Source organism: Macaca fascicularis, chromosome 2 (genome assembly GCF_037993035.2).
Source record: "Macaca fascicularis isolate 582-1 chromosome 2, T2T-MFA8v1.1".
NCBI lineage: Eukaryota > Metazoa > Chordata > Mammalia > Primates > Cercopithecidae > Macaca > Macaca fascicularis.
Window position 1 is genome coordinate 150,132,426 of NC_088376.1, and position 13,954 is coordinate 150,146,379.

The window sequence follows — 13,954 nt, forward strand, 5'->3', positions numbered from 1 at the left end:
GCCTCCCTAGTAGCTGAGATTACAGGTGTGTGCCACCATGCCTGGCTAATTTTTCCATTATTTAGTAGAAATGGGGTTTCGCCATGTTGGCCAGGCTGGTCTTGAACTCCTGACCTCAGGTGATTCCCCGACCTCGGCCTCTCAAAGTGCTAGGATTACAGGTGTGAGCCACCGCGCCTGGTCTATATTCCTTTTAAAGACTTAAATTGTTAGTGATTGAGAAATTCTATTTCAATTTGTAAAATGCAAGACAATTCTGGGGCTTTAGACAACATAATTTAATGTGACTCCTTTTAAAACACATAAAGAATTCATACTCATATTCTCATAATTCTTTCTTAAGATATTTACCCAACTTTCTTGTCCAAAATACTACCACCCTCTTTTCATTAGATTTGTTTATCAAGTCTGATTAATACTTGCTGCCACCTAGAGGTGGCAGTTTGTTTCAAATCATTATCATTATAAGTGGTAGTTTGTTTAAAAATTTTTATCATTCTGGTTAACAGTGATTTCCACATGTTGGAAACTGGGAGTAAGGTGGAAGAGAGAGTTAATTTGCCCATTTATCATTCTCAATTTAAAAAAATATGTTCAACACTTTCAAATGATTTTATGATACCCTAATTTTCTTGTGCTAGAAGCACAAAAAGCCTTAGAAAATAATCATTGCTATCAGTAACATTTTCTTCTCCAAGTCAGCTGAGAAATGCAGAGTTTTGCATGATATGAGCATGGCTGCTACTACTTGTCTTGAATTGCTGTTTTTGTTTTACAAGGATATAACAGTTAGATAAACCCTGAGGTCATTTCCAGTGCTTACATTCTGAGATTTCATGGCATTTCTGGTTTCTAAAGACTTTTTTAAAATTTTGAAATATTCTAAACATAAAGTATAATGCAAAGAATAATATAACATTTTAACATTCAATTTCTATCTCAAAATAACTGAGATAAGCAAAGGCACAGAGAGAAGGGAAAGACCATTTTCTGAGTGTCTACTAAGTACCAGGCATTTCAGAACCCTCTGAGGTCAGCGCCATCAGACTCATCTACAGATGCAAACACCCTGAGGCTTATGGAGACTGCCAGTGGTGCAGGGTCACAATATTAGCAAGCATCAGAGCTGGGATCCTAACCCTACATCTGTTGGATTCTGAAACACTGCGTTCTTCCCAGCACTACTACCTTGCTTGCAATACTCCTTTTCTTTTTTTTTTTTTTTTTTTCTGAGACTAGGTCTCACTCTGTCACCTAGGCTGGAATGCAGAGTGCAATAGCACAATCTCAGCTCACCTCTGCCTCCCAGGTTCCAGCGATTCTCCTGCCTCAGCAGCCCGAGTAGTTGGAATTACAGGGGCATGCCACAACTCCCAATTAATTATTGTATTTTTAGTAGAGATGGGGTTTTTCCATGTTGTCCAGGCTGTTCTCGAACTCCTGGCCTCAAGTGATCTGTCTGCCTCAGCCTCCCAAAATGCTGGGATTACAGGCATGAGTCACAGCACCCGGCCCTGCTTCCAATTTTCAACACCTTTGTGGACCTTTATTCCACAGATAAATTAACTGAAGTTCAGAAAGATAAAACAAGATGCCCAAGTTTATGTAACAGCTAATGGGTGGCAGGACTGAATATGACTCAAGGCTTCTAATTTGATGTCCATCAAGCTACATATTTTGTTTTTGTTTGTTTTGAGACAGAGTCTCGCTTTGTCACCCAGGCTGGAGTGCAGTAGTGCAATTTCAGCTCACTGCAACCTCCACTTTCTGGGTTCAAGCGGTTCTCCTGCCTCAGCCTCCTGAATGGCTGGGATTATCAGCATGCGCCACCATGACCGACTAACTTTTGTATTTTTAGAAGAGACGGGGTTTCACTATGATGGCCAGGCTGGTCTCAAACTGCTGACCTCAAGTGATCCACTCACTTCGGCCTCCCAAAGTGCTGAGATTACAGGCGTGAGCCTCCGTGCCTGGCCCATCTTTTGCATATTTTAAAAAAAAAAAAAAAAAAAAAAACAAACCCTTGGAAATAAAATATTTACAAATTTCCAATTGCTCAATTATGAGCTTTACTAGTCATCCAACTTAGAAATGAGAAATTTATCTGTATAGATATGAAATTTCAGTAAGCCTATCATTTCTGGACTTTAAAAATGTTTTAAATTAAAGTAAAAGTTACAGTGAAGTGCAACTTAACTTTAAGGGTACAGTTTGATAAATTTGTCCATGCATATACCTGTGTAACCCCTGCCCGGATCAAGTGTTTCTGGACATTTTCAGGAGCTACACTACAAAACTGTAAGCCCAGGTGCAAGGCAGGAGAATCCTGACAGCCCATGCACATCAATAAAGAGATGTTTATGACACAAATCAGTGAGCTAAGGCTATGGAAATCTGTCATTTTTCCCGTAGACAGCTATAGAAGCAGCACATCGCTGTCAGGGGAGACACTCGAGAACGATCCATCGCCCTCTTGTGGAGCCTGGGACCCTCTCACACACAATGAAAATCTTCCTTATAGTAGGAAGTGTGAGATTAGCAACTGTAACTGTTTAACATAGTTCTCAAACTGTGGAAAGACCCCTTCTCAGACTGATTATCTGAAAAATAAAAAAATAAAAAAAAGAAGAAAGGTGATATTGCAAATACTTGTTAAAAGTTTAAGTTCTCTCCTTTTTTTTTCCTGTTTTGTGTTTGTTTCCTGTTTCTACTAAAGCCCAAGGAGAAGTCTACTCCCCATAGCCTCCTCTACCTGTGTCCCAAAAGAGCTAAGACAATAGAGAAGGCATCACCACTGGCCTGAGAAAGAGAATAAAAGGGATGGGAACACCAGTCCCTTGGAATAACTACTTGGTGCATTCATTTACTCAAAGGTTACTGAAGCATCCCACGATCCAGGCACTGCCCTTGGGATGCATCAGTGGACAAACAGTGCCTCCGTGGTACATGTCCTAGGAGACAAGGTGACTGGGTAGTGCTGAGGAAGGCTCCACTGAGGCACTAGGCACCTCCTCTGCCACCCTCCCCCAGCCCAAATGAGTCAACTTGGAGCCCAATGCAGTCACTGGAGAATCTTGAGTGGGAGGGCAGCAGGAGGGAGAGTGGACTGCGACCCGGCTTCTACTCCCAGCACTTCTGACTCCAAATATGGGTGTCACACCAACCAATTATCCAGCCCTCCAGACACCAACTGACTGTCCTACAACTAAATTCGATTCTGACCCTAGCTACCTGGAGTCAGAGTCAGATCCCACAGGTTACGGGCTCAGTTTCACAAGCCTCCCCCACTTCTGACACCAATCACAAGTCCAGGTGGCCTGTACAATGATTGTTTACTAGAAAGGGATAGGGGCTACTTCCCCTTTCCTCTGGCTTCATAATTTGCTAGAATGGCTCACAGAGCTCAGGAAGGCATTTTTTTTTTTTTTTAGACAGAGTCTCACTCTGTCACCCAGGCTGGGTGCAGTGGCATGATCTCGGCTCATTGCAATTTCCATCTCCCAGGTTCACGTGATCCTCCTGCCTCAGCCTCCCCCAGTAGTCGGGGTTGCAGGCATGCACCACCACGGCCAGCTAACTTTTTTGTATTTTTAGTAGAGATGGGATTTCACCACGTTGGCCACACTGGTCTTGAACTCCTGACCTCAAATGATCCACCCACCTTGGCCTCCCAAAGTCCTGGGATTACAGGTGTGAGCCACCGTGCCCAGCCAGGAAGGCACTTCACTTGCATGTACTTGGTTATTATAAAGGACACAACTCAGGAACTGCCAAATGGAAGAGATGCTTGGTAAGATACGGGGTAGCAGAAGGGTGTGGAGCTCCACGACATCTCTGGGCACACCACCCTCCCAGCACCTTGATGTGCTTACCAACCCAGAAGTTGTCAGAACCCCTTTGTTTTTTTATGGAGGTTCCACTGCCTATGCATGACTGATTAAATCACTGGCCATTGGTGATTGGCCCAATCTCCAGCCCTTCTTCCCTCTGTGAAGGTGGGAGTGGCAGGCCTGAAAGGTCCAGCCTCTCATCACATGGCTGGCTCCCTGGCAACCAACCCTATCCTGAATCTATCCAGGGGCCCATCAAGAGTCACTTCATTAGTATAAACTCAGATATGACTGAAAGGAACCTGTTATGAATAATAAAAGACACTCATCCCTATCACTCAGATATTCCAAGGGTTTTAGGACCTCTGAACCAGGAGCCCAAGGAAAAAAACCAAATACATATTTCTTCTTATATCACAATATCACAAGAGAATATGTGGATATTATTTGGCAATAAATTTTATAGGGAATAGGAAGAGTCAGAAACTCATTTCTACTTCCAGAGTTCCATCTCACTGCAATCACAATGATCAAAGTAAGGTTAGGCTCAGAGAGGAAAGGCATCCCTAACTGTGCAGCCTGTAAAACACTCACCGGTTTTTGGAGTCGTCCAGCAATGTATAAGTTATTCCAGTTGAGGAGATCTTCAATCAGAATATTAGTGCTAATAACTCCATATTTGATAAGCTGAAGGGAAAAATGGCACAAAAAGGAGTAAAATACCATGATATTGCTTATACAAGTACAAAATACAAGGAAATATATAAAATTCTTGATCAGAGCAGTACTTTGATTCCAAAGCCACTCAAAACGCCTGCCTGGTGAAAACACACATCTCCACCAAAACCTTCGAGAGGTTTAGTGCCCAAGACTGATTTGGCCGCTAGGGTATCTGAGGCGAGGTTGAAAGTGCCTTCACAAGATTATAACAGTAAGAGAAGTCCAGCATGGCTGACTCCATCTTGCTGCCAGCCTCACAGGCTGGCTATCCAGCTCATGCCTGGGCGTAGGTCAAGCCAACCAAGGGGGAGGAATATAGTTTATAGTTTAATTTTGAAGCAAGTATGACAATAGTCCCTCCCTAAAACTGTTCCCCTCCCCAGTCCAGAGCTGAAATCACCTTTGTAAAACTAATGAAAGTCCACAAGATTAGGGTTATGGGAAGAGCCTGAATTCTGCTAAAATGTTGGCATAGCTTCTACGATGTCTTACTGCTCAGGAGACATGTGTTCAGAGGTCACAAGACTTGTGAGTTCTCCAATTAATCCTATAGATAACATCACTACTGGAGAACCTAAGATTGGTCTTTTGAGATGTTTTCAGACATTTGCATTCTGGCAACTGACTGACCCCACCCAGAACCACCATGACTCAACACTCAATTGGTCCTGTTGTCCCTCCCCCACCAAAAGGCCCACTCCGCCCATGAGGACTGTTTTCCACACCTGTATGATCGCATCCCCAACCAATCAGCAGTACCCATTCCCTAGTCCCCTGCTCACCAAACTATCCTTCAAAAACCCTAACTTCCGAGCTTTCAGGGAGAGTGATTTGAGTGACAACGCCAGTTCTCCTGTGTGCCCAGCCTCACGTTAATGTTAATTAAACTCTTTTTTTTTTTTTTTTTTGAGATGGAATCTCACTCTGTCACCTGGAGCGCAGTGGCATGATCTCAGCTCACCGCAACCTCTGCCTCCCGGGTTCAAGCCATTCTTGCACCTCAGCCTCTTGAGTAGCTGGGATTATAGGTGCACGGTACCACGTCTGGCTAATTTTTTTGTATTTTTAGTAGAGACAGGGTTTTATTATGTTGGCCAGGCTGGTCTCAAACTCCTGACCTCTAGTGATTTGCCCACCTCGGCCTCCCAAAGTGTTGGGATTACAGGCGTGAGCCTGGCCTAATTAAACTCTTTACTGCAATACCACAGTCACAGTGCCTGTCCATGCAACCGGCAGGAAGAACCCACCAGGCAATTACAAGGTGACCACTATTTCAACTTAGGTCCATGTGATGTTAAAGATGGAACGGCTCTTAGATGCTATCTAGTATTGGTTCTCAGTGGATTGGGAGTAAAAAAAACTGGTCCTTCCCCAAAGACAGTTTGAGAAGTGATAATTTAGTTCATGTTCCTCATTTAAGAAATAAAAAACCTAAAGCTCAGAGAGAACAAATGACATGCTCAAGGTGGCACCAGTAGTAGCAGAGTCAAAACTAGGTCCCAGAATTGCAGTCTGGTCTTCCAACGCTCTTTTCATTACAAAGTACAAGAAATTTCCCTTTAATTAAAAGTTTTCACTGACATCGTTTACATAGTGAATTTCTCTTTTGCTATTGACTGTTTCAAACACTTCTGTAATTACAAAGCAACATCCAAAAATAAAACTTCTTTATTCACGCTAAAACAAGAAATTACAGTTCAGCCCATTTCTTTTTTTTTTTTTTGAGACAGAGTCTCACTCTGTTGCCCATGCTGGAGTGCAGTGGCATGATTTTGGCTCACTGCAGCCCTGAACTCCCTGGGCTCCAGTGATCCTCCCACCTCAGTCTCCAGAGTAGCTGGAACCACAGGCATGCATCATCATGCCCGACTAATTTTTGTATTTTTTGTAGAGACAGGGTTTCACCATGTTGCCCAGGCTGGTCTTGAATGCCTGGGCTCAAGCAATCCACCCACCTTGGCCTCCCAAAGTGCTAGGATTACAGGCATGAGCTGCCGTGCCCGGACAGTTAAGCCCATTTCAATAATAATTTGCACAAATCCTGTAGATTTCCCAGGTTACAAAGTCCCATTTGCATAAACAAGTATCTTCAGACCCACTTTGCTGAACTTCAGTATCCAAACAGCCTTCTCAAGCTGCAAATACATAAAAAGCAGCTAAAAATTGTCAACTAAAAAGTATGGTCTTTTGGCATATAATTATGCCCAAACATTTGGTTACTGGAACTTATAATATTGCTTGAAAATTACTAATTAGAGATAGGTTTGGCATAATATTAACTGTGGAGAAAGAAGAAAGCTAAGTGTTCTGCATGACTCAAGTGGATATAGAAGGCTGTACTGAGTGTCAGCCTTTTTCCCCCCAACTCCAGCAGCAGCACTGCAGAAAGCCCTTCTAGCTGCAGTCAAGTAACCACTGGGAGGTAAAGGAAACATCATGGGCCTGGAAGTCAGGGGACCTGTTGCAAACTAGTTGCATGACCTTATGGAAGTCATTTCCTCTCTTTGAACTTCAGTTTCCTCAACTGCAAAACACAGGCAAAGCAGGGCTGGATCTCAACCAGAAAAGCAAATATATGGCCCAAGGGGTATGCAGACATCACCAGTCAATCACAACACTTACTCCTTAGCCAAGTTCAGATAGACCTTCAAATCCTTCTCAAGTCAGTATTCCAACCTCCTGCCCTTTAAAGCGTGGGCCTTTGACCAGTGGCACTGGCATCACCTGGGAGCTTATAACAAATGCAGAATCATGCCTATAATCCCAGCACTTTGGGAGGCCAAGGTGGGTGGATGACCTGAGGTCAGGAGTTCGTAAACAGCCTGGTCAACACAGTGAAACCCCACTCTACTAAAAACACAAAAAATTAGCCAGGCATGATTACAGTAGCGGGCGCTGTAATCCCAGCTACTCGGGAGGCTAAGGCAGGAGAATCGCTTGAACCCGGGAGGTGGAGGTTGCAGTGAGCGGAGATCGCACCATTGCACTCCAGCCTGGGCAACAAGAGCAAAACTCCATCTCAAAAAAAAAAAAAAAAAAAAAAGCAGAATCTTGGTGGGGCATGGTGGTTCACACCTGTAATCCCAGTACTTTGGGATGCCAAGATGGTCAGATTGTTTGGGATCAGGAGTTTGAGACCAGCCTGGGCAACATAGCAAAACCCTGTCTCTACAAAAAATACAACAATTAGCCAGGCATGGTGGTAGGTGCCTGTAGTCCCAGCTACTTGGGAGGCTGAGGCGGGTAGATGGCTTGAGCCCGGGAGGCAGAGGTTGCAGTGAGCCAAGACGGCGCCACTGTAATCCAGCCTGGGTGACAGAGCCAGACTCTGTTTCAAAAAAAGAAAAAAAAAAGCAGAATCTCAGGTTCCATCTCAGACCAAATGAGTCAGGATCTGCATTTAAATGGGATCTCCAGGTGGTTCGATGCCTGTCAAAGTCTGACTGCTTTGAGCAATGAGTGGCAGAGCTGGCACAGCAAGTGAAACCCATATGTCATCCCTTGCCCAGGGAAGCTCTAGGAAGCTTCTGATTTAGACCCCTACTGATCCTTGCAGGTTGGGGTTCTGCTTAGCTCTTGACAGCTCTCTTGGAGACTGGGATGCTTCAGCTGAAAGACAGTTCAACAAAGTTCCTGCTGTCAGATGACCCACCAGCAGGAATCCAGGCAACTTACCTGCTTTCCAACACCCACTGTCAAATTCCACCCATCTCCTAGCACCAAGAGGTTCCTGTCTATCACCTGACACACATGCTCCCAATCACCTGTGTTATCTTCTTCACTTCCAACTTCTTGCTGGGGGTGTCTGCCCCTCTTTCTAGATAAAATCAGTCTCCAAGCTGACCCTAAATTGGCCTGCCTATTCCTCCCACTGACCAGACCAATGGTTCCAGACCAGCAGCTTCAGCACTGTTTGGAAGCATGTTAAGGGATGCAAATCTTCAATCCCCACCCAAGACCTAGTGATCAGAACTCTAGGGGTGGGACCCAGCAATCTGTGTGTCCAACAGACACATAACCTAGGGGATTCTGATGCACACTAAAACTTAAAAACCACTTGGCCAAAGACAAAAAAAATAAAGTCAGTCTGGCCGGGCTCAGTGGCTCACGCCTGTAATCCCAACACTTTGGGAGGCTGAGGCGGGCAGATCTTCTGAGGTCAGGAGTTCGAGACCAGCCTGGCCAACATGGTGAAGCCCTGTCTCTACTAAAAGGTGGCACACACCTGTAATCCCAGCTAACTGGGAGGTTGAGGCAGGAGAATCACTTGAACCCACGAGGCAGAGGTTGCAGTGAGCCAAGATCACACCACTGCACTCCAGCTTGGGCGACAAGAGCAAAACTCTGTCTCAAAAAATAAAAAAAATGTAAAAAGTCAGTCACACCCAACCACCTCCTCACACTGCAATCACAGTTAATGGGAGACAAGGAAGGACTCCAGTCCCTGCTCTGTCCCCAAGTTCAAGACGTCTGGCAGGAGTGTGAATGTTCCCTGACTATAAGAACATACATACTATAAAAACATACATATTTCCTGACCATAACAACGTCCAGCAGGAGTGTGAATGTTTCCTGACTACAAGAACATACATATTTAGCTGGCACTCTAATCATCCAGGTTAGTAACCAGCCAACTTAAGACAAAGGCCAGCAGTCACTTACCCTGCCATCACACATGATCAATGAATTGTAGTAAACTCCAGCGCCATAGTTATTCTGGATGGATGTGATCATCTTGGGCCCTAAAACTTTTAGGAAAGAGTAGTGTCTCCAATTTTTCTTCAGGTTCTTTGAATGCCATGCGACAGGGTCATCTACTGTGAACACAAAGTCCAGCATAGCATTCTGCGGAGTGAAGAAAAGACAATAATTTCAGTATTAATTCCTAGAAAGGCAGCAAGAGAGCATGGAAAAGCTCTAACATATTATGCAATTATGATCAATAGTCAGAAGGCCTGGTGCTGTCATCAGAAACGTGAGCGAGTCTCTGGAACCAATTTGAGCTTCATTTTCATCAATGTAATAATAGCAAACACTTCTTTAACATGTATTATTGTGCCAGCATTCTTTAAACACTTTATGGATAACATACGCAGTCACTCCATTTATCCTCACCACAACCCTATAAGGTAGCTACTGCTATTATCTCAATTTTACAAGAAACCAACGCACAGGGGATGATGCTCTTCGCCAAAGGACACAGAGCTTGTGAGTGGCAGACCTAAGTGGTCTGGCTCCAAATTGTGTGTGCTGTACCACTGCACTACACTGCCTTTCACAAATGTAACTAAATGTGCTCCGCTTTTCTTCCAGATCAAATTAGCACCATCTGGATAAACTCTATGAAATATTTTATAAAAGGAAGTCAGTTATTTTATCTCTTACCCATTCACCAACCACTCATTGAGTACTTACAATGAGCTCTGACAGGCCCTAGGGTAGAAGTATAGAGCTCAGAGTCTACTGGAGAGAATAAACAAATTATCACTACATTGACTTCACAGAGGAATGCAAAATGTACTAGCTGCACTCAGAATGGGGATCAGATCAGGAGCACAGGAGGGAGAAATTCTCCTAGAGATGACAAACCTGAGTCTTGAAGGACATGTGAGTTAAACAGACTTGCTGGAAGCACTGGGGGAAGCACAGGGAAGGGTAGGGAGCCGTGTTGGAGGAAAGTGCCCTGTGGATATGGGAGCCGGCATGTTCTGGAAGCTGCCGTTAGATATGAATGAAATAGAACACATTTATGTGGTGGGAGATGAGATCAGAAAGGGAGGCTGTTTGCCACACAAAAAAATTTTCCTGCAGAAGAGCTGACTGGAGAGAGGAGGGACTAAGGGAGTGGGGGGAATTAGATCTGAAGCCATGGCAAGATTCCAGGTAAGAAATGAAATTATATTAGCTAAGGCGCTAAGGATGCGGACTGATGTGAGAGAGATTTAGGCGTTGGAATCTACAACTTGTTCACTTGAATGTAAGGAATCAAAAGTGAGGGAATGGGAAGGAAGGACCTTGTCTTGCAGAAGTTCCAGGTCTACTCAAAGGAAAACCTCCATGGCAGAATGCAGAGGTCGCCATCATGAGGCTAACGCCTGCTCTGTTTACCACAGTGTGACTCTACAGACCACTGGGGACACTTAAGATTTGGTGGCGAGGCGGGTATGGAATAAACATGTTTTTTAAAAATGTGTAATTACGATAAGGTATATTCAGGAAAAATAACTAGCCTATAATAACATATAATTTCTCATATGCTGCCAATTTAAAGAAAAATATTAAATACTAGTATAAGTGGAAAACAGAAATCCAAGCCACAGCACAGATGGCCTCACCAGGAAGTGAACAGGCAGGATGTTCATCAGAAGACAGACTACGGTCAGGTATCCAGACGCAGGGGAACCAATTAAAACCTGCACACTGAATTCTGCAAACTACAAGGAAAACTGTACCCTTAATGAGGCTGTGCTGAGTCAACTCTGAAAAGTAACAATGCCTAGTCTCAGACCCTTGTTAAATGTGCTGAGCGAGGGTAAATATACGGGTCACGCACTAACTTTTGTTGTTAGTTACTTTCACTGCACCTGCCCGGGCCCTACAACCAGTCCGCCAATTTCCTGAAGTCAAAAGATCATTTTCCATTTTCTCCTACATTTATAGAGGTGACTCTCAACAAACTTGGCTGCGTATTAGAATCACCTGGGACGTTTCTTAAATTCCTGAAGCCCAGGCCGCATCCCAAACCAATTAAATCAGAATCTCCATCGGCGGAACCCGAGCATTAGGATTTTCTTAAAAGCTCCCCAGAAAATTCCGATGTCCACCCGACTGAAAACACTGAAAGAACCTGATAACTATTTCCTTTCCTTTCTTCCACTTGCCCCTGCAGCAACTTTTCCTTATGCTTAACTGCTTCTCCTGCTCTAGACCCACGTGGATTCCTAAGTATCCTTCAACACCGTCGCTTCAACTCGCGTTGTCGTTATACTAGGAATGCAGACCTATGGTTCACTCTGCTAGTGGACAAGTGGAGTGTGCAGAGCGGACAGGCGGCTCTCCGGCTCTGAAGGAATCGACAGCAAAACGGGACTCGTGAGAACAGACAGTTCCCCGTCGTGGGGCTGACTGGGACTGCCCGGGCTCACCTTCTGGTCTGAACTGGGCCCTGCCTGGCGGTACACCCCGGAGCCGTAGACGAAAGCCAGACTCAGCTCCTCGGGGAAGTGAGACAGGATCTTGCGGAAGGTCACCCCCGAGCTCTGCAGCGCCTGCAGCGCCATGGGGTCGAGGCTGACAGGAGACCCTCAGCGCAGCAAGCCGAGGACAACAGGGCGGGGAACAGAAACCGGGTAGGCGGTTTAGGGTGGGAAATGGAAGTTGGAGACCGGCTCGAGGGACGCAAGGCTGAGTGTGGGGTGGAACTGCAAGAACGGGCAAGGATTGGGGCGTTGGGCCACGAACATCAGCGGCGGCAAGACACAGCCGGCTTAGACTGGCGTGGGCGGCGCTCGTGCCGGCCGAGCTTCCGTCCCTTGCTACGCCCCACGCACGCACACGCGCTTCCAAGACGCAAGAGGCGGTGCTCGCCTTAGTGTGGGGAACGTGATGGCTCTGCATTGTCCCCTCGTGGTCGGAGGAGTGCTCTACAGGCTGGCAGCCTCGGTTGCGACCTGGACAAATGGGCGGAGCCAAGCGTCATCCGACTCCGCGGCCGTGAGCCTTGATACCCACTGTACTTCTCTCTTCAAACCACGGTTTAAAGAATTACTATAAATCGTGAGCGTATTGAAAGCTTTTAAATGAGGCGACACTCACATAATATAGAACTAGCCGTTCTGAAATGGACAGAGTAGTAGCATTTAGTACCTTCACAATATTGTGCACCCATCATCTCTCTAGTTCCAAAATTGAAGATTTCGAAGATTTAGAAAAACACAAAATTAAAATGATGCCCAGTCCCACCATGTAGAGAATACCACCGTCAAGATTTGGCCAAGACTTCTTCGCGTTAAAGCCCTTTTCAAATACAAGGATGGATATGGGAGTGCGTGGTAAAGGACTGCAGAGACGTTCTCTGATACTTGCATTTAATTTCAAGGGTGGATAAGAGTTTTTGCCCCCTTGCCTTGGGGATTGGTCACACACAGAGTGGTTCAAATGCAGTTTCTGGAGGAAACAGGATCCTAGGAGTAGAAAAATCTTAGAGCGCTCCTCTTTTTTTTTGTATGACTAGAGAAACTTGCTGAAGATTACCATTCAGGAGGTGGTTTGACTTCCAGGACAGAAACTTTTTCAGCTACCCTCTCCTTCCTCCCCGATATACATTACCTCTCAAAAATAATAGAGATAGTAATAACTAACATTCAGGTAATGTTGATACATTTTCACATGCACTTCTCACTGAGTCCCCTCTAGTGCCCTGTGGCAGGAGGGCCTTGGTTTTACTGATGGCCAAGCTAAGGCTTAGAGAGGTAAAGCCAGGTGCTTAGGATCACATCAGCCGGTGGCAAAACTAGAGCTAAACCCAGGTCTGGCTCCACCTCTGGGATTTTTTTAGAAAATTCTGCTCTGTCCTGGAAGGGTTTTGAGCGGGGACTTACATAATCCACATGTTAGCCTGAATTAGGGGGGACTAATCAGACAGCTGTTATCATAGTTGCCCCGTGAACTGGAAACAGCTAGGCCAAGGTCTTAGAAGCAAGGATGGGATTATATCAATGGCAAAAATGATTACTTGCACTCACACTCTGGGCCTGCAATGAGATGAAGGGATCTGAGCTGCCTGCTGCCCTGCAAGAACTCGTGGTCTATAGAGGAGAGGAGACAGACCTGCAAATCAGAGTAGAATTTGGGTAATGCAGCCAGGTACCCAGCGCAGTGCGGGAGTGTAATGTCCCTCCAATGGGAACGTCAATCAGTTCTGGGTGTTCGGGAAAGGGACCAGAAGAGGTTTCACAGGGATGGCATTTTGAGCCAGGCCTGGAAGCTGGGTAGGAGTTTATCAGGCAGAAGATAGATGGGAAAGATTCTACCAAGAAAGAAATAATAGGACTCAGTGACAATAATAATAATAATAGGTGTCATTATTAAGCACTTACTATGCCCAGGCACATTTTTACTTCTTTGGGGTTTTTTTGTTTTTGTTTTTGTTTGAGACTGAGTCTTGCTCTGTTGCCCAGGTTGGAGTGCAGTGGCATGATCTCAGCTCACTGTGACCTCTACCTCCTGGGTTCAAGCAAGCATGCCTGGCTAATGGTTGTATTTTTAGTAGAGATGGGGTTTCACTATGTTGGCCAGGCTGGTCTCGAACTCCTGACCTCTAGTGATTTGCCCACCTCAGCCTCCCAAAGTGCTGGGATTACAGGCGTGAGCCACCCATGCCCAGGCTTTTTATACTTATTTCT

General features: G+C 45.2%; 2 protein-coding genes across 9 annotated transcripts in view; one reads left to right on the plus strand and one right to left on the minus strand.

Annotated features, from left to right (window-relative positions):
- The window catches only part of TAMM41 (TAM41 mitochondrial translocator assembly and maintenance homolog), a 123,137-nt gene extending 111,093 nt beyond the window's left edge, over positions 1-12,044 (minus strand). For all 8 annotated transcript variants that reach the window (XR_010584733.1, XM_005547827.5, XM_065539510.2 and 5 more), the window contains exons 1-3: positions 11,696-12,044; positions 9,213-9,395; positions 4,425-4,517 (exon numbers count right to left, since the gene is read on the minus strand). Coding sequence is in view for 7 of the 8 variants with exons in the window: in XM_005547827.5 (XP_005547884.2) it covers positions 4,425-4,517; positions 9,213-9,395; positions 11,696-11,830 (411 nt within the window). In the remaining variant the exon portion in view is untranslated. The remainder of the gene's footprint in view (positions 1-4,424; positions 4,518-9,212; positions 9,396-11,695) is intronic.
- A 1,269-nt stretch (positions 12,045-13,313) lies between these two features.
- The window catches only part of LOC102143618 (Fanconi anemia group D2 protein), a 38,443-nt gene continuing 37,802 nt past the window's right edge, over positions 13,314-13,954 (plus strand). The window contains 1 exon segment of the mRNA XM_065539327.1: positions 13,314-13,402. Coding sequence (XP_065395399.1) covers positions 13,314-13,402 — 89 coding nt within the window.